Genomic DNA, 18,329 nt, shown 5'->3' on the forward strand with positions numbered 1-18,329 from the left:
AATGATAAATGTTAACTATATTTTAAATGCTGAATTTCGTTTCTTTGGCTATTAATATAGATACAGCCAAAAGATGAGGACCAGAAACCATTAACTTCATCAAACCCAGTATTAGAACTTGAACTGGCAGAGGAGAAATTACCCATGACTCTTTCTAGGCAAGAGGTAAGTTTATGTATAGAGAGAATGTTTTATGGGGACAAAAAGAAAACCCCACAGTATTTGCATTTATTTCCAGTTCTTTCCAGGAAGTTTTACGTCATTAGTTCCCATATAAGACTTTTTGAACTGAAATACTGTGCTGCTAGTCAGTTTTCTTCATGAAGTTCTAAATTAATCTGCTTTTCTTGATACTGTTATCTTAAACTTTTTAAAGAATCTATCCTTCTAAACTTTAAAAACTAAACATGTTTTAAATGTGTATATTATTTGTCTAAATAATTTTAAATAATGTGCTATTTTGTAACTTTCTCAGTACATCTTCCTAGATCAAAATAGAGATCTGTGTAATTTTTTATGACTATATTTTCCCATAATACTTTTAAAACCATTCTTTATTAATGGTTATTTAGATTATTTCAGCATTTCCCTGTTATAAATCATACTGAGATGAGTGTCTTTATATAGACGTCATTGCAGGCATCATAATGTATGATTATTTCCTTAAGAAAATTTTCTAGAAACATGATTTCTGGAGTTTATGTACTAAAGATTTAAGATTATATTTCTGAGACTTTCGATACATATTACCAGAGGGCTCTATAACAGATATTCCAGTTTATGCTCTCACCTGTAGTGTTTGCCCATACCCTGGTCAACATTATTTCCTAAAACACTGAAAATTTAAGATATCCATGTGATATAAGGAATTCAAACTGTACGTAAGAGTACAAAACAAAAATAAACTTTGAACCAAAGGAAACTTTCAGAGGAAGGGCTGGCTGACTCTAGAAGCTATCATGTGAAAATTAGATGAAGGAATTGAATCCTTAGCCTGAAAAGAGGAATATTAGAGACTTTAAAAACACTATTGACAGCAGCTCTAATTAAAAACAAAGAAAGTATTCTCTGTGGTTTCATAAAGTAGAACTAAGATAGATGGGTAGAGTTTGAGGGAGGTAGATTTTAGTTCATTTTAATAAGCAAAACATCTATCTAGAACTAGGATGGGCTATTTCGTGAAGAGATGTGATTTCTGTCATTTATTAGATAGGGACCTGACAGATATGGTTTTGAGGTCATTTCTACATTCATTGGAGAAAGCAATAGATTACTTCTTAAATTTCTTTTTAATACCAAGCTTCAGTTAATCCACTGGGAGCCCTACCAGCATTTTCTAAGTGTGATACTATTTATGTTTCCAGGTAAAGTTCTTGGTATTTTAAAGGAAATTTGGATCAACTTTTATTATAATGTTTTTCTCCTTTTTATGAAATATAACATGTATATAAAGAGTGAATAGTATACATATGTGTAATGTAATGGATAGTTACAAAACAAACACCTGTATAACCATCACCTGAGTGAAGAAATAAGAGTATTCTCAGCCCCTGGAAAGCCCTGTATGTGCCCTACCTGATCGTAACTCACTTTCTCTTCTAAGGGACAAGTGTTCGGTTTAAATGTGGTATTGCAATGCTGACCTAGACTGTGGTCATTGAGTTATCAGCTGACTCCAGACTTTATCGTCTCTATATAAACATCACTTTCATCTTAATGTTTTCCTTATGTACTTTCCTGAAACAGTCAACCAGAGGACCTAAACTGTTAGGGTTATTTAAGGTGTGATAGTAACTCAGTATATCTGTTCATAGAAAATTAAAGAAAAAACAACTTCATTTTGGCATTGACATTTCAAAATGAGTGTTTGGTCACCTAAATAGGAATTACTATTACTAATAACATAAGGAATTACTACTGTCTTTTGATTTTCTTTTTTTTAAATAGGTTATCAGAAGATTGAGAGAAAGAGGAGAACCAATCAGACTGTTTGGAGAAACTGATTATGATGCTTTTCAACGTTTAAGAAAAATAGAGATCCTCACACCAGAAGTTAACAAGGTAAGAAGTCAGAACAAAGCTAGAAGAACATCATTGTACCACCTAAACTAGAATAGTGTGGAGTTTGACAAGGTTTGACTAATTGCATCATTACAGGTAAAAATGGAAAAATAAAGTTGCCAGAGTGCTGCTGAATGTGTTTTTAAAAAAATTTTTTAAAAGCACATCTCTTAAGCAGTTGAGTTCCTTTTGACAGGTACATATAAACATGTAACCAGTAGTACTACTACACTCAGGAAGATATAGAACATGTTCATCACCCAAGAAAGTTTCCCAGTGCCCCTTCTCAGCCAGTCTCATATTCTTCCTTCTCCTGGGCAACCACCTTTTAAAATTCTGTCACTGTAGATTAATTTTGCTTGTTTTCTAGTATTTCGCATAGATGGAGTCATAGACTATGTGTCTAGCTTCTTTTGCTTAGCATAATATTTTTTTGGATTCATCGATGTTATTGCAGATGTCAGTAGTTTGTTCCTTTCATTGCTGATGATATTCAGTCGTATGAATATACCACAATTTGTTTTCAAGTTTGAGCTATTATGAATAAAACTGCTATGAACATTCTTATACAAATCTTGTTTGAAGCTATGTTACATCTCTCGGATAAATAACCTAGAAGTGGAGTTGGTGAAGAGGAAGAGTAAACATATGCTTAACTTTTTAAGAAATGCCAAGTATTTCCAAATGTTATCAGCGTTTGTTATTGTTAGTCTTAAATTTTAACCATTCTCTTGTATGTGTAATGGTATCTCATTGTGATTCTATTTACATTTCCCTGATAAGTAAAAGTCTTTTGTTCATGTTTTAATCGGGTAGTTTGTCTTTTTATTTTTGAATTGTAGGAGTTCTTCATATATTCTTCTAAGTCTTTTGTGAGATATAGATATATATTTTGTGATGATTTTCCTATTATTGCTTACCTATTATTGGTGTCTTTTGAGGGGCAGTTTTAAACTTCGATGAAGTCTTCTTTATCAGGTTTTGCTTTATGGTTATTGCTCTTGGTGTTTTGCTTAAGGAATATTTGTCTATCCCAAGGTCTTGAGATATTCTGTGTTTTCTTCTAAAGTTTAATTGGTGTAGCTTTTACATTTCGGGCCCCGATCTTGTTTTATGGCTTAGTATGTGGCCTGTCTTGGTGAATAGTCAATGGGCTCACGAAAAGAATGTTTTTTGCCTCGGATAAATGTCAATTACTATAATGTTGTTCAGATATTCTGTGGCTTTATTAACTACTTGCTCTATCAATTTCTAAGAAACAAATGTGGTTATCTATGGCTACTTAATAAACCATCTCAAAACATAGTAGCTTAAAATTATTATTATAAAACCTTTTTTGGTCATCTATGACTGTAACAAACCACTATGAAATCTAGTAATTTAAGGTCAGTTATTATCTCTCACAGTTCTGTGGTTTGATTGGGCTAAGCTGGGCGGTTTTTTACTTGGGATCTTGCATGCTATTGTAGTCGGGTGAGGGCTATGGCTGAGGTCCCTGAAGGCTCTCTTGGACTGGCCTTCTAACTTAGCACAATACCTTGAAGGTTCATCCATGTTGTAGCATGTGTCAGAATTTCCTTGTTTTTTAAGACTGGATATTCTATTTTATGTATGAACCCCATTTTCTTTATCCGTTCATCCTTGATGGACGTTTGCATTGTTTCTACCTTTTGGCTATTGTGAATAATGCTGCTATGAACATGGGTGTACGAGTATCTCTTTGAGTCCCTGCTTTCACTATTTTTGTGTGTCTACCCAGAAGTGGAATTGCTGGATTATGTAGTGATTCTTTATCTAACAATTTTTTTCCCAAGCACGAATGAATTTTTAAAATTTTCTTCATTTATATTAATGTTAACAGCAATTCGTTTTTCTTTATTTTTAGTCTTTTCTCTTTCTTAACCTAAATCTTGGAAAGAGTAATTTTTGTAATGCTTCATATTATCATTTATTTCTCTTCTATATCCTGAGTCATTTTCCTTATCAAAAGATAGGATACAATACTAATGTGAACTATTAAATTTTTATTATCCAATTTAATTTTTCTACTAATGTTTCATTACTTGAAAAATCTTCTAGCTTTTAATGTTCATTTATTACAATCTGCTCTACTCAAGCCTGTATCACATGATACAGAATTTCCTGTTTGTATATTTTTAAAAATTCAAGTGTAATTGACATATAACAGTATATTAGTATACTAATATATATTGCTGTATATTAGTTTCAGCATAATGATTCAATATTTGTATATATTGCAAAATAATCACCATAGTAAGTCTAGTTAACGTCCATCACCATACATAGTTAAAAAATTTTTTCTTGTGATGAGGACTTTTAAGATTTATTCTCTTAGCCACTTAATTTCAAATATGCAAGACGGTCTTATTCACTCCAGTCACCGTGCTATACATTCCATTTCCATGCCTTGTTTGATAAGTGGAACAGTCTGTTTTAAGTTGATGACAGCTTAAGTTTGAACACATTTTAAAGCTCTACATTTTTACTACCCCACCCACATTTTATGTTTTTGATGTTACGTTTTACATCTTATCTTGTGTATCCTTTAACTAATTATTGTAGTTATAATTATTTTTACTACTTTTGTCTTAATCTTCACATTAGCTTTATAAGTGATTAATTCACTACCTTTACTATAGATTTGCGTTTATCAGCGAGAGTTATACTTTCATAGGTTTTCTTGTTACTAATTAGCATCCTTTTTTTTCAGCTTAAAGTCCTTTCAACATTTCCTGTAAGGCTGCTTTAGTGGTGATGAACTCTGTTAGTTTTTGCTTTTTTTGGAAAACTCTTCTTTAATTCTGAATTATAACTTTGCCAAGTAGAGTATTCTTAGTTAGAAGTTTTTTCTTTCACCGCTTCGAATATATCATGCCACTCCCTTCTGGTCTGCAAAGTTCCTGCTGAAAATCTGCTGATAGTATTATGTGAGTTCCATTGTACATAACCTTATTTTTCTCTTTCTCCTTTTAAGAATCTCTACTTGTCTTTAACTTTTTAACATTTTTAGCATACGTTAGTGCGTCTTGGTGTGGGTATGTTTAACTTTGAGGGTTGTCAGCAGTTTCCACAGCAGATCCACCATTTTACATTGTCAGTGCATAAGGGTTTCATTTCTTCACATTCTAGCTTTCACTTGTTTTCTGGATTTTTTTTTTTGAATAATAGCCATCCTAATGGGTGTGAAGTGATATCTCATGGTAGTTTTGATTTTTATGTCCCTTCTGACTAGTGATGTTCCGTATCTTTTCATTTGCTTATTGGCCATTTGTATGTCTTCTATTCAAGTCCTTTATCCATTTTTAATCACATTGGTTGTTTTTTGTTGTTGTTAAATTGTAGGAGGTCCAGATATTGGATTTGCAAATATTTTCTCCTTTTCCATGAATCATCTTTCACTCTATTGATAGTGTCTTAGATGCACAAAAGTTTTAAATTTTGGTTTAGTCCAACTTACTTATTTTGTTATCATTATCTGTGCTTTTTCTGTTATATCCAAGAAGTCATTGCCAAATTTAATGTCATGAAACTTCCCCGTTTTCTTCTAAGTTTTATAGTTCTCTTATATTTAGGTCTTTGATCTATTTTGAGTTAATTCTTATATATGGTGTAAGCTAAGGGTCCAGCGTTAAGGCTTCCATTTTTACTGAATGGTCACAAACTGGATGTGAATAGAATGTGGAATTTGCTGGTGTTAGAAATGTAGCGCTAGCCTAGGATATAGATGAGACACTAGTTTTATACTCTTGACATTTCTAAATGTTTTGGGAGTTCAGGATAGTTGCAGTAAGTTTAGATATTTTAAGTGAACTGGGAAAATGTTTGGAGTCTGCAGTGGAAACCTGGTCAACTTTTACTAGGCCTTATTAGAAGACAGCAGCATTTATGACTATTCTTATTTGGATTTGTCACTCATATGTTTTATTCTTCTGCCATCAGAATAGCTAATGTATGTATATTATTTAAATTTTAAATTTATTCATAAAATTAACTTTGGACAGTGATGATAGCTGTGTAATAAATTGACATCTGATTTGAGTCTCTGGTTTTTCTAAGCTCAATTCCTTGTGGGGAAAAATGAATTATACTTTTAAATAAAATTTATTTTTCAATTACATTTGACATACAATATTAGTTGCAGATGTGCAACATAGTGATTAGACATTTACATACCCTTATGAGGTGATCACCCTCGTAAGTCTAGAATGCATCTGACACCCTACATAGTTATTGCAGTGTCACTGACTATATTCCCTATGTTGTGCTTTACATTCCTATGGCTGTTTTTGTAACTGGAATTTTGTCCTTAATCCTGTCACTTTTTACCCATCCTCCCGACCCCCCTTGCATCTGGTGACCTCACTTTGTTCTCTGTGTCTGAGTTTTGTTCGTCTGTTTTTTTTAGATTCTGCATATAAGTGAAATTATATGGTGTTTCTCTTTCTGACTTACTTCACTTAGCATAATACTCTCTAGGTCCATGCATGTTGTTGCAAATGGTAAGCTTTCATTCTTTTTTTATGGCTGAGTAATAGTCTATTGGTGTGGGACTTGCCCGTTCCACATCTCCACCCCCCTAGTGGTCTCAGCATGGCTTTTCTATAGTTATAGGACTGCTGTTCGGGTAGTCCTCAGGTGGTTCTCAGTGATGATTGTTCTGTAATTTAGTTGTAATTTTGATACGGTCATGGAAGGAAGCAAGCACAGGGTTTGCCTACTTCGGCATCTTAAGTGGAAGTCCAGGATAAATTGTACTATTAGTGAAAAACAAAAGTGAAACATCAGTTATTTTCATACTAGGTGTAATTTTTCACCTTTCTCAGGGATTGAGGAATGATCTGAAAGCAGCTTTGGATAAGATTGATCAGCAGTACCTCAATGAACTTGTGGGTGGTCAAGAACCTGGAGAGGAAGACACACAGAATGATTTGAAAGTTCATGAAGAAAACACCACGATTGAAGAGTTAGAGGTAATCTCTGCACTTACCTTACCTCATTCCTGTCACATCTTTCATTCCTTGGAGTGGATGGTTGAGTTTATTATATTGTTCAGTTCAGAGCACACTGTTGTCTTTGGTCATTACACTTTGAACTGTTTTTATTATCCATCCTTGATGCCTTATGTACATCTAAACTAAGTTGTTCTCCAGTATGACTGTACCAGTCTGCACCCCACCAGCAGTGTGAGTGTCTTGTATCCCTACATCCCTGTCAGCGCTTGGCAGTCTTTAACTTTATAATTTTGCCAGTATGTTGAATGTAGTATGATGTCTGTAGTGTTAATTAAAAAATAGTGTTGTATCATCTAACTATGTAGCTCAAGCAAAAATTATGGCTTACTCTAAAGCTCTTAATACTTAATAAAATGTAAATTGTTAGCTTTTTGTTTCATTCCAGGCTCTTGCACATGTTGTACTCTTCTCTGAGTGAGATCACAGTTAAAGAGGATGTCCTTTTACTTGTACCCTCCTCCATCCCAACCCCTATTGAAGGACCCTAAATATTATTGGAATAATTGGTGTGAGCAACCTGTTCTGGGCTTCTCTTTCCTTTTTCCGTTTTTGTTTTTAATAGCTTTACTGAGAAATTCACATACTTACATTTACCAATTCAAAGTGTACACTTCAGTGGTTTTTAGTATTCATGGGGTGGTGCTGTCATTATCATAATCTAATTTTTGTTCCCTTAAAAAGAAATTCCATACCTTAGTAGTCACTCCTCTTACCTCTTCTCCTTTCTTTTGATTCATAAAAGCTAACCAGCTTTCTAATTTTAAATGGCTAATTGTTGGTTTTTTTTTAACTTACTAGAAATTCCACCAGGTTTTAAAATAGAAATCAGACAGTCTGGGTAGTAAGGAGCCGAGCAGAGACTTGTGGGGTGGCGCGTGTCTTCACTTTTTGCTCTTTACTGATGAGCAGGGACATTATTTCTCTTCAGGCTTTGGGAGAGTCTTTGGGAAAAGGTGATGATCACAAAGACATGGACATCATTACCAAATTCCTTAAGGTATGTACTTTGACTTTGGGGCTGTTGGGTGGTTAATAACTGTTCTTTTATTTTTGGATCATCAAGGGTTAGAGACGGGGAAGGGGAAGCTCAGTAACCATTTCTGGCATGTACACTATGATTTTGCTGTGTACTTGGAAATAGAGGTTAATCAAAGACTGTATATTTACCTTGCTTGTGCTACTTTTCTTTAAAGCTGACTTATTAATGTAACCACACAAAAGAATCACAGCAGTGGAATGAAGAAGTTTGGGGAGTTTTAATTTTTTTTCAAACACTCTAGGAAGGAGTGCAGTGTGGAGAGGGTTCCAGAAGCTTTTATGAGAGTTGATGACAGTAAGGAAAGGAAGGAGGTGGGAAGACATTGGCAGTGAAAAACGCAAACACATCAGTAACCTTTCAGACACGTTCATTTTCTCAGTTCTACAGAGAGCTGCTTATTCTTGCTATGATATGCTCATTTTATCTTCTTAGATTTCTCTGTTTGGTGGCTATCGTAGAGTGTGTGCAAATCCCAGATTCATTTTAGCATTTATTCAAAAATTATTTTTGTTCAGGCCAAGAGATTTAAATGCAAGAAATGCTTTTACTTGTATTTACAGTTTAAATACAACATATGAGTCTTCAAGATTCTAAATCAGTTGAGGATATGAGTTGAAACTAGATAGGCGTAGTTTCTTTTCTTTTTTTCTTCCTTTTTTTTCCCCTCCTTTAGTCAGGCGCTTTAGTGGGAATTATTAATCGTAGTCGTTACCACAAAAGGAGAAAGTCCAAATACTACAACATACTTGGAAGATTGATTAAATATCACAGCATATATGATATTATGGCTGATAATCTAAGTGGGTTGAATTTTATGTAATAGAAATACAAGTAAAAGTTTATTTCTATCAAATAGTTATCCATGTAATTTGATAATTCTTTTACAAGAAAATGGGTTATATTTGAGCTAGGGATATATATAGAATAGGGAAGTGACTTGCCAAAGATACTACTTCAAAACATACATGACAGAATAAGCAGGAATAGTTCATTAATTATTAGTGAATGATATTTTAATCAGTCAAGAAATTTAAGGATGATAGTATACTGTTTTGTGTTAGAGAACTTTTAAACTTGTCGAACCACTGGGTGGCATCATAGTCTAAATTTACCCATTTTTTCAATAGTTCCTTCTTGGTGTTTGGGCTAAAGAATTGAATGCCAGAGAAGATTATGTGAAACGCAGTGTGCAGGGTAAACTGAACAGCGCTACTCAGAAACAGACCGAGTCCTATCTCAGGCCCCTTTTCAGAAAGCTACGGAAAAGGGTGAGGTTTCTTAAAAAATGGCTTTTATTAATTGATTAAAAAAATGGAATATATATGATTAGAATAAATACAGTCTGTAACTACACACAGTAGCTTCTAAAATTGGTTGTGCTTTTTTTCTTTTCCAGAATCTTCCTGCTGATATTAAAGAATCCATAACGGATATTATTAAGTTCATGTTACAGAGAGAATACGTGAAGGTACATTTTTACCATGCTGTGCATTGAAATTATGGTTACAGGCCTATCTACGTTGTGTGCATAATACGTTCATTTAGTGTGGATGTGTTTTACATACGAGATGTAAGAATAAATGTGAGATGAATTAGTAGTAAAAACTTTTTATTTTCTAATGTATTGTCAGCCTTATTGTTGAACACTGCATATTAAACTTTTAAGACCACAGTATAGTTTTCAGTCATTTTTAACGTAGGTATAAAGATTCTTCAGAGCATGAACTGGATAGAGGCAATGTTCATTTCATGAATGGGATTGAATTGCAAAGTTTATAAATCGTTGATTATGACTTGGAACAAATTTTCCCATAGAAACGGTGTTATGTAGACTCATTTCGCAGGCCAAATATAAACCTGTGTAATCCATAACACAGCTGAACTGTCGTACTAATGACACAATGGAATTTGACCACCCTGTGTACTTGTTTCTGTGAGAAAGTGTTCTGGGCCGGCTGTCAGAGTTCATCTCCCCACTTCAGGACTGCAGTGGTAGCAGACCCTGTCAGGGACTGCTGGTGACCCTGGGTGACTGGCTAGTCTCTGTGATCAGAGCTAAAGTATTGTTTTTACTCCTATGTGAGAACCAGTTAGTTTATCAAAGAAACTTTTTGTTTTATGGCTATAAATTTTATTCTTGGATAGTTTCTGTTAGTTGCATGATGCTTACTAAGTACCATTGCATTGGATGGATAAGGTTACCCACCATCACTGCATAAAGAATTCAAATCACTTGCTTTCCTTCTTGTTAATTTTTCTCATTCTTATGTATGAGAATCAGGTGGAAGTTTACTTCGTATAAACTACAAAAAGAACCAAGAAACTTTAATAATCTATTTGGACAGTTTTTTTTGTGTTTTTTTTTTAATTTAGGGAAACTAAGTATTGGAAATTTTTTCAGTTAATGTCATGTGTTAAAATTTACACACTTGAGAATCAGTGATAATGTGTATATGCCCTTTTAAAATTCAACTTTAAAAAATTGAATAGAGCAAATTGAAATTTATCTTTAGAATAGAAAGGATCTTCCAGTTAGCCTATTAGTACCTGATTTTTTAAAAATCAACTCTACATATCAATCACATAGGTGTTTGATTTTTGAAATTAAAATTTCCTTAAAGCCGGGCTGTGTAGGCTTCTCTGAAAACTTCAGGGTCTTTTAGAATTTTCTCGCTTTCTGTTTTGTTTTTCTTTTTCTTCCTCAACAGGTCACCAGGGTTAGTTTAGAAAAAGAGCCATTTGTCTTCATTGGTCTCTGTCTTTATGTTTTGTAGTTTTTATTTTAAGGTTCTTGGCAGATGGGAGGTTTGCAGGGGTAAAGCAAACCGATCTCATCCTTTAGCTATTTGACTCAAGGGCCAGTATTTAATCTCTGTTTACACATCTGCCATGGACCCTATGGAATAGTCCCAGCACGCAGAGCCCCCGCTGCTTTCAGAGGTCTGAACTGTTGTGCAGGGAGTAGATACAGTTTCAGGTTGGATTATGAAAAACTAGTTAGCCTCTGTCTTCTGCGTGGCCACCTACAGAGAAGACTAGGTTGAAAGGAGATCCAAACTAGACTTTCTGTCAGTACATCAAATTACCTACCTGGTAATTTCAGATCTGAAATGCATTAATTTCCAGTGCACAAAGGCTGCAAAGAGATGCTTGCCTTTTTACTCACAAGGTTAGCTTTGGGTTTTGTTTTTCCATAGATTATTGTGGTCCAGGGCAGGGCAGTCAGTCATCCCATATTTTAATTTCTTTTGTTTGAATAGGAGAATAGTAATATTTTCAACATACTAAGATATCAATGAAAATTACATCATGAAGAGCTGTGAAATACTTGAAATAAAAATTTGGACCAATATAGTATTTGCTTTTCTGATCTCTCCGTAAACTTTTTTTTTTTAGGCTAATGATGCTTATCTTCAGATGGCCATTGGAAATGCCCCTTGGCCCATTGGTGTGACTATGGTTGGTATCCATGCCAGAACTGGTAGGGAAAAGATTTTCTCCAAGCATGTTGCACATGTTTTAAACGATGAAACACAGCGGAAATATATTCAGGTAAGCAGTTTGGAGGGAAAGAAACTTCTCTGGAGGTTAAGATTGTCCAATTCCAAAACTATAACATTTGAGAGAAGAATTATAGCAGATCATAGCACAATAAGATGCCAGTCCACATTTTATAAATACTTAAATACTCGTACTTAAGACATCTTCAGTGAATAAAATTAAAACCTTTAAGCTTCATATATGGTGCCAAACAGGGTGGTGGTGTGCTTTAATTATCTGAGTGTTGAAATAAAACTGCAGTTTGCTTTGGGAGTTTAGTGAAAGCAACGAATTTAGAATATTGTGCAGTAAATCCCATTTTGTTATGTTCAAGGTAGATTTAACTTTTATTAGGATAGAAAGGTGCAAATAGAAAAAGTTTGGCTTTAATGAATATAATTTTAAGTAACGTTTAACAACACCTCTACATGAATAGGTCTAAAGTGTTTATAGTGTATTTATTAAAGTTATAAATGCCTCAGTAAACTTGTTTGCACTTTTATTTATTAAACTTTTCCTCTTAGTGGGAAAAAAATCAGCTGTATTCTTAGCTTTTGCCAGATTGTCAAGAATCCCAGGTTGTGTCGTATAATGACTTTGCTGGATGTTAATTCCAAAGCTCAAAGATGATACTCTGAAAGTTTACTTAGAATTTAAAATTCACTTAAAATGCATAAAATGATTTCAGATTTTGTGCCAGAGAATAATCATTACCATATTCATGAATTATCTTTTTGTTTGTATTTCCATTCCAAGTGGCAAATGTTAATTTGTGTTATGCTTTATGCTTTATTCACATATATTAGCATTTTAAAAAATGATTTCAACCTGACTCCCTGATATGAACTGTAGAATTTGTAGAGTTCAAATATACTTATGGAAATTTTAGGACATTTCCATTTTTTTAATAACCACTAGTGACTGTATTGAAGGCAAAAAGCTTTTAGTTGGAAAAAACAAAATCGTTTGGCTTTAACAATAGAAAACAATTTCCAGTGATTAAATTCGCTAATTGTGTTCAGCTTATACCATGGCCAAAGCTATAGCATATATAAGTTCATATAGCATATAAAAGTTCATGTAATTAGATAAATTGTCTTAATTAAATAGCATTTCTATTTAAAATAATGGCACCTCCCCATAAACTGATTTTTTTAAAGAATACCTAGCATTCATTTTATTGATTTGTTTCTGTATATTTAATTAAATTTGTTGGGGCAACATTGGTTAAAAACATAAGTTTTAAGTATACAGTTCTGTAATTGTTTGTATAACGTATTCTGTGCTCACCACCTGTATAGTCTAGTCTCTCTCTGTCACCATATATTTGACCCCCTCTACCCTTAGTGCTCCCCCTTCCCCCATTCCCCTCTGGTAACCACCATAACTGTCGTGTGTATCCTATCGAAGGGCACTTAAGTTGTTTCCATATCTTGGCTACCATAAGTAATGCTGCCGTGAACATGGGGGGAGTACATGTATCTTTACAAATACGTGTTTTCAAATTTTTTGGCTAGAGACCCAGAAGAGGAATTGCTGGGTCATATGGTAATTCTATTGTTAATTTTTTGAGGAGCCTTCATACTGTTTTTCATAGTGGCTGCACCAGCTTACATTCCTACCAGCAGTGTATGAGGGTTCCTTTTTCTCCACATCCTCTCCAACACTTGTTATTTCTTGTCTTATTGATTGTAGCCATTCTGACAGCTTTGACGTGGTATCTCATTGTGGTTTTGGTTAGGTTACATTTCCCTTATAGCTAGTGAAATTGAGCATTTTTTTATATATCTATTGGTCATTTGTACATCTTGGGAAAAGTGTCTGCTCAGGTCCTCTGCCTATTTTATAATAAGATTGTTTTTCGTTGAGTTATATGCGTTCTTTCTATGTTTTGGATATTAGCTCCTTATCAGAGGTATTGCTTACAAATGTCTTCTCCCATTTGGTTGGTTGCCTTTTTGTTTATGGTTTCTTTGTTGTGCAGAGGCTTTTTAGCCTGATGGAGTTAATATTTATTTTTAAAGCTTTATGGTTTATATTGGAAGCTATGTAATGACAGATATAGACTTGACAGTTCAGTCAGGTGACTCATAGCTGGTTGAGTTAGGGAAGAAGGCATGGTGTATTGAATAATGATCCATGTCTACTTGGGTGACCTCAGTGCTGCCCTGTTCAACATTTTAATGACTGATTCAAATGATTCAGAGAGGTGCATTTATCAGATTTATAGGTGACATGAAACTAGAAGGGAAAGGGTGTATGTTACGGTGGAAAAGAAATTGGCATTCTAGAAGTTCTTGACAGACTGAAGAAAAGGGCAGATTCTAAAATATATGTTTTTAAAATTTTGTTCCTTCTAGTCCACTAAAAAGATAAATAAAAATATAATATTTAGCAAGGATGACTGTAAAGAAATTTGGATCCAGTAACTTAGTTGCTAGTTGCTTGAACAATGTATAAGAGAAAGAATTGGAATTTAGTAGACTATAAGATCAGAAGTATGATTTGGCCAATGGAAAGTCTAATGATAGCTTACATTATTAATTTGTTACATTATTAGACATAATAATTTAGTGTTGGTTCCACAAAGCAAGAACATAATTCAGTGTTGTACCCTCAAAGTCTAAAACAGTACCGTACTCATGGTGGATGCTCAGTGACTCTTTGCTGATTGAGTGAATACTCTATCGGACATGAGTTCTTGAGAAGGAGACTCTTGGAGATTTGGGCAAGAGTTATAGGTAATGGAAGAGCTTTCTGGTGGAAGAAGGATTAAACTTGTCATGTACAGTTAAGGACCGATTTCAAGTTCAGGAAAGAAGACAGATTTCTAATCAGTATAAGAAAAAGGTTTTTTAAAAAACATTTTATTTTGAAATAATTATAGACTCAGGAGGTTGCAAAAATAGTTCAAAGAAGCCTTTTAACAGGCAGAATTGCCCCAAGATAGGAGTAGGGCCACTTTGAGAGATACGGGGGAGAGTCCTACCTCTTGATGTTTGCAGGCATCGTGTTTTAACTATCGCCCTTCCTGGTCCTTCTGGCCCTTAGAATTCTGATTCTTTTCTGCAGTGTTCCTAGAGACCATTGCTTAAACCTAAGGTTGTAAACTTGCACACCCATGAGAGTCAGGTAACAAAGCGGACTGAGTGTTAAGAAACACCTGACTCCTGTCTCTCTTTTGCTTTCCTGCTCTTAATGTAGGCACAAATGGAAGTAGTATTTCATTTCTTCCTAGCTCTGCTATAAAAAAAGTGGACGATGTGAGCAAGCACTGTGTGAGCTGTCAGCTGGTGCTTAGCCTCGGCCATGTCAGTCACGTTAGCTCATTGTTACCCTGTAGGAGTATGGTTCCGGTGTTGCTCCATCTTTCTGTTTTATAATCAACAGCCAAAATCTTGCTTGTTCTTTTAAAAAGTGGACACTCCTATTTTTAAAACATTAGCACCAAATTAAAAAAATTAACATTGTGGAAGGCCAAATAAAATCCCAATTTATCACCTGTGTCATTAAATCCATAGTGTAGCTCAAGGCACAGGAATGCTGCCACCCTTTGTTAGAGTTCTGTGATGTTCTCGGTTAGTTAACTGAGTAATTTACTAAGCTGTCTTATGACTCTCCTTGTCGCTTTGGTATTTAGGTGAGGCTGATTCAAATTATCCTAAAAAAGGGACAATTTAAATATATTATTTAAGTTTAAGTCCAGGGTTGGCAAACCTTTTCTTAAAGGGTCAGATGGTAAATATTTCAGGCTTTGCACTGCTTGAGTCTCTGTCAGGAACTACTCAGCCCTGCAGCGCAGAAGCAGCCTGTGGCTGTGTCCAGTAGAACTCCGTTTGTGAAAGAGTCAGGGGGCCTGTGGGCCACAGTTCACTGACCCCAGTAAATGCATAAACCCAGCCTTTTCTACTTGTAGATATTTGCTGATGAGGTAATTGTGAAAGTTATTTAACAAGGTCATTATTTCTTTTAAAATTGAGATAGAACATACCTCAACAAACAATGTGGCACGTGAAAGTCTACTATTAATTGTAGAGCTCAGTGATTCTTGATATGTATAAGGTATATCAGGACACACAACAAGATCTAGGTGAAGAACATTTCTAGCAGCATCTCAGAAGGTTCCTTCCTGCCTTTCCCAGCCTAAATCCTCCTCCTCCCCTCAGAGGCAGCCAGTACTCTGATTTGTGTCTCTATTGGTGAATTTTGCTTGTTCTTAGACATCATTAAGTGGAATCTTGCAATATGTGAAATAATTTCTTTTTATTTAGAGATATAGTGAGACATCTGTTTTATGAAATATGATAGAAAACAACAAATAGCTATTTCACTGTAACATAATTTCATCTTTTGGTTTTATGTAAACTTATAGAATTTAAATTGGAAGTTTGAAGTGTTCCGTTTCTCACAAAAATTAAACACACCACAGGGAGGGTTTTCTCATGCAGATCAAAGAAAAGTTGTATAGTTTATTAGATAGCCTCAATCTTAAGGGTGAGATTTAAATTGATGGTAGAAACTTCAAGGACTTTGTTCGTTCTGCCAAATACAGATGTAGCCTTTGGCCCAGATTTGGGTAAAGCTTCTTTCACACAGATTATAGGGAGCTCTTGATTATTTAGAGACTTTATAATTCATTTTAAGACGTCTCCTGAAAAGGTTCACATCTTGGGCATTCTTTACTTGTTGGTAAAGAAGAGAAGAAAGAAAAGGTAAAATTGACATGAAATGGCTATTCGCCTCTCCTGTTCCACCCTTCCTTGCCTTGTCCTATGCCCCGGACACCTGACTTTTATGAACAACATTGACGGGCTCCCTTGCGCTCTGGTTTCCATGTGGGGCAGGCAATGAGAAGAACTGGAAGGCATTTTGTAGGTGGGAGAACAAGTTTGGGGTCTTTATTTCCCTGGCTTCCTGCCTGTAGAGTCTCTTTCTGTCCCAGCCCATATCCTATCTGTCAGCAACCTTGATGCTTCTATATTCAGAGGATATCTGGAATCATCCTTTCTTGCCACCTCCACCGCCACCAAGTGGGCCCAGCCACCGTCCTCTCTCGAAGAGATTATTGCAGTGTCCCATCTCCGGTCTCTGAGCTTCTCTTCTTGTCCCTTTTCTGTTCGGTACCTGCACAGCACCTAGAGTGATCCAGATAAATCACAGACCGTGTTACGTTGCTCTCTTGCTCAAGGCCCCTCGGTGGTTCCCTGGCTCACTTGGAGTAGGAGGCACGGACCTTCCGGTCTCCCCCCACATCCACTCACACCCCTTCCCTGCCTTCTTTCTCCACAGCACTTTCATCATCTGACATAGTAGGTATTTTACTTATTCATTTTGTTTCTTGTTTTCCATATTTTGTTTGTCTGTCTTTCCATATTAGAACATAATCCCACTGAGGGAATTTTTTCTGTATTCCCAGAGCCTAGAATAGTGCTCGACACATAGTAGGCACTGAATAAAGATTTATTAAATAAATGTTTTGCTTTGGTAAAAATAAAAATTATATTTAAAAATGGTACCAGTTTTTAAGAAGCTATTTGCAGTAAGTTAGGCTAAGCAGCTCATTGTCTTACTGGGTTAAGAACCACAAGCAATTTGAAATTGAAATCCTGACAGATCCCATTGAAACAATTTGTTTCCATTTGGAAAATAACCATATGTTGTCCTGAGATTATGCCCCTTTAAAAATCTGCTGCGTACTATCCTTATTGCAAAAAAGATATCATAATATAAACTATTTACGACTTGGACTGTTGATTTTCAAACCTTTTGGCGGCTGAGATTTCAAACTGGTATTTTAAATCATAGAATCTGCTTCGTGAGGGTAAATAACCATCACAGATACCTTCTGTAAAGAACAAACACCTAGGATTCCAGTTCTTATAAGGAAAATTACCTCCAGCAGTCTTAACATCAGTTTGCCTTTTATTTGCTCATCATAATTCTTGCCATGTTTTGTTGCTGACTAAAGCTGTTTGTGTTTCATCAGGGCGTTTTCTTTCTTACCTTTGCCTCTCCTCACCTATTCCTTCAGGAAACTTCAGATGCCAAATTAATGATCTCATCTATATTTCCTTGGCTACGGATCACAATTCTGCATACATGTGATTAGAATTCACAGTGGGAGAAGCTGGACTCTGAGAAGGAATGGCCTTTATCTAAAGCAATTACTTGATTAGTGCAGAGAATTAAAAAATGAGGACCAAAGCAAATTGCATGGTCTTTCTTCACACTGCATGCAAAAGTCGTCTTGGAAATCAACCAAAAGATAACCTCCATCCACACTTTAAATTCTTAAATAGCAGAGTATGGATAATATTTGAATCTGCAAATGACTTTAACATGTTTGAAAATCATGTTTCTTTAATGTTGAACCTGTTAGATTTATAGCTCAGTTTATAGAAGTAATTGCTTTGTCTCCTTACTATGGACCAAAGAGATTTTGCAGGAACTTTTGTTATTTGTTTTGTTTATTTTTGGTGATTTCACTGAGCTTAAGCGTTGTTTGACTCCTTAGGTAATTGCAGAGTTCTGAATGCTTGATGGTGTTTCAGGTAACTGCTATATCTGCGCACTTTTCAAGGTGGATTTTTACCCTCCTGGAATTTCCAGGTGGGTTCGTCAGTTGTTGGGTTGTACAGTGATAGCGACATACTGTG

General features: G+C 35.1%; 1 protein-coding gene across 1 annotated transcript in view; it reads left to right on the forward strand.

Moving 5' to 3' along the window:
* Nucleotides 1-18,329, forward strand: part of PRPF18 (pre-mRNA processing factor 18) — a 39,908-nt gene that overhangs the window by 17,871 nt on the left and 3,708 nt on the right. The window contains exons 3-9 of the mRNA XM_039877420.1: nt 61-165; nt 1,948-2,061; nt 6,906-7,052; nt 8,023-8,091; nt 9,261-9,401; nt 9,530-9,601; nt 11,530-11,685. Coding sequence (XP_039733354.1) covers nt 61-165; nt 1,948-2,061; nt 6,906-7,052; nt 8,023-8,091; nt 9,261-9,401; nt 9,530-9,601; nt 11,530-11,685 — 804 coding nt within the window. The remainder of the gene's footprint in view (nt 1-60; nt 166-1,947; nt 2,062-6,905; nt 7,053-8,022; nt 8,092-9,260; nt 9,402-9,529; nt 9,602-11,529; nt 11,686-18,329) is intronic.

Source organism: Pteropus medius, unplaced genomic scaffold (assembly GCF_902729225.1).
Source record: "Pteropus medius unplaced genomic scaffold, Ma_sr-lr_union100, whole genome shotgun sequence".
NCBI lineage: Eukaryota > Metazoa > Chordata > Mammalia > Chiroptera > Pteropodidae > Pteropus > Pteropus medius.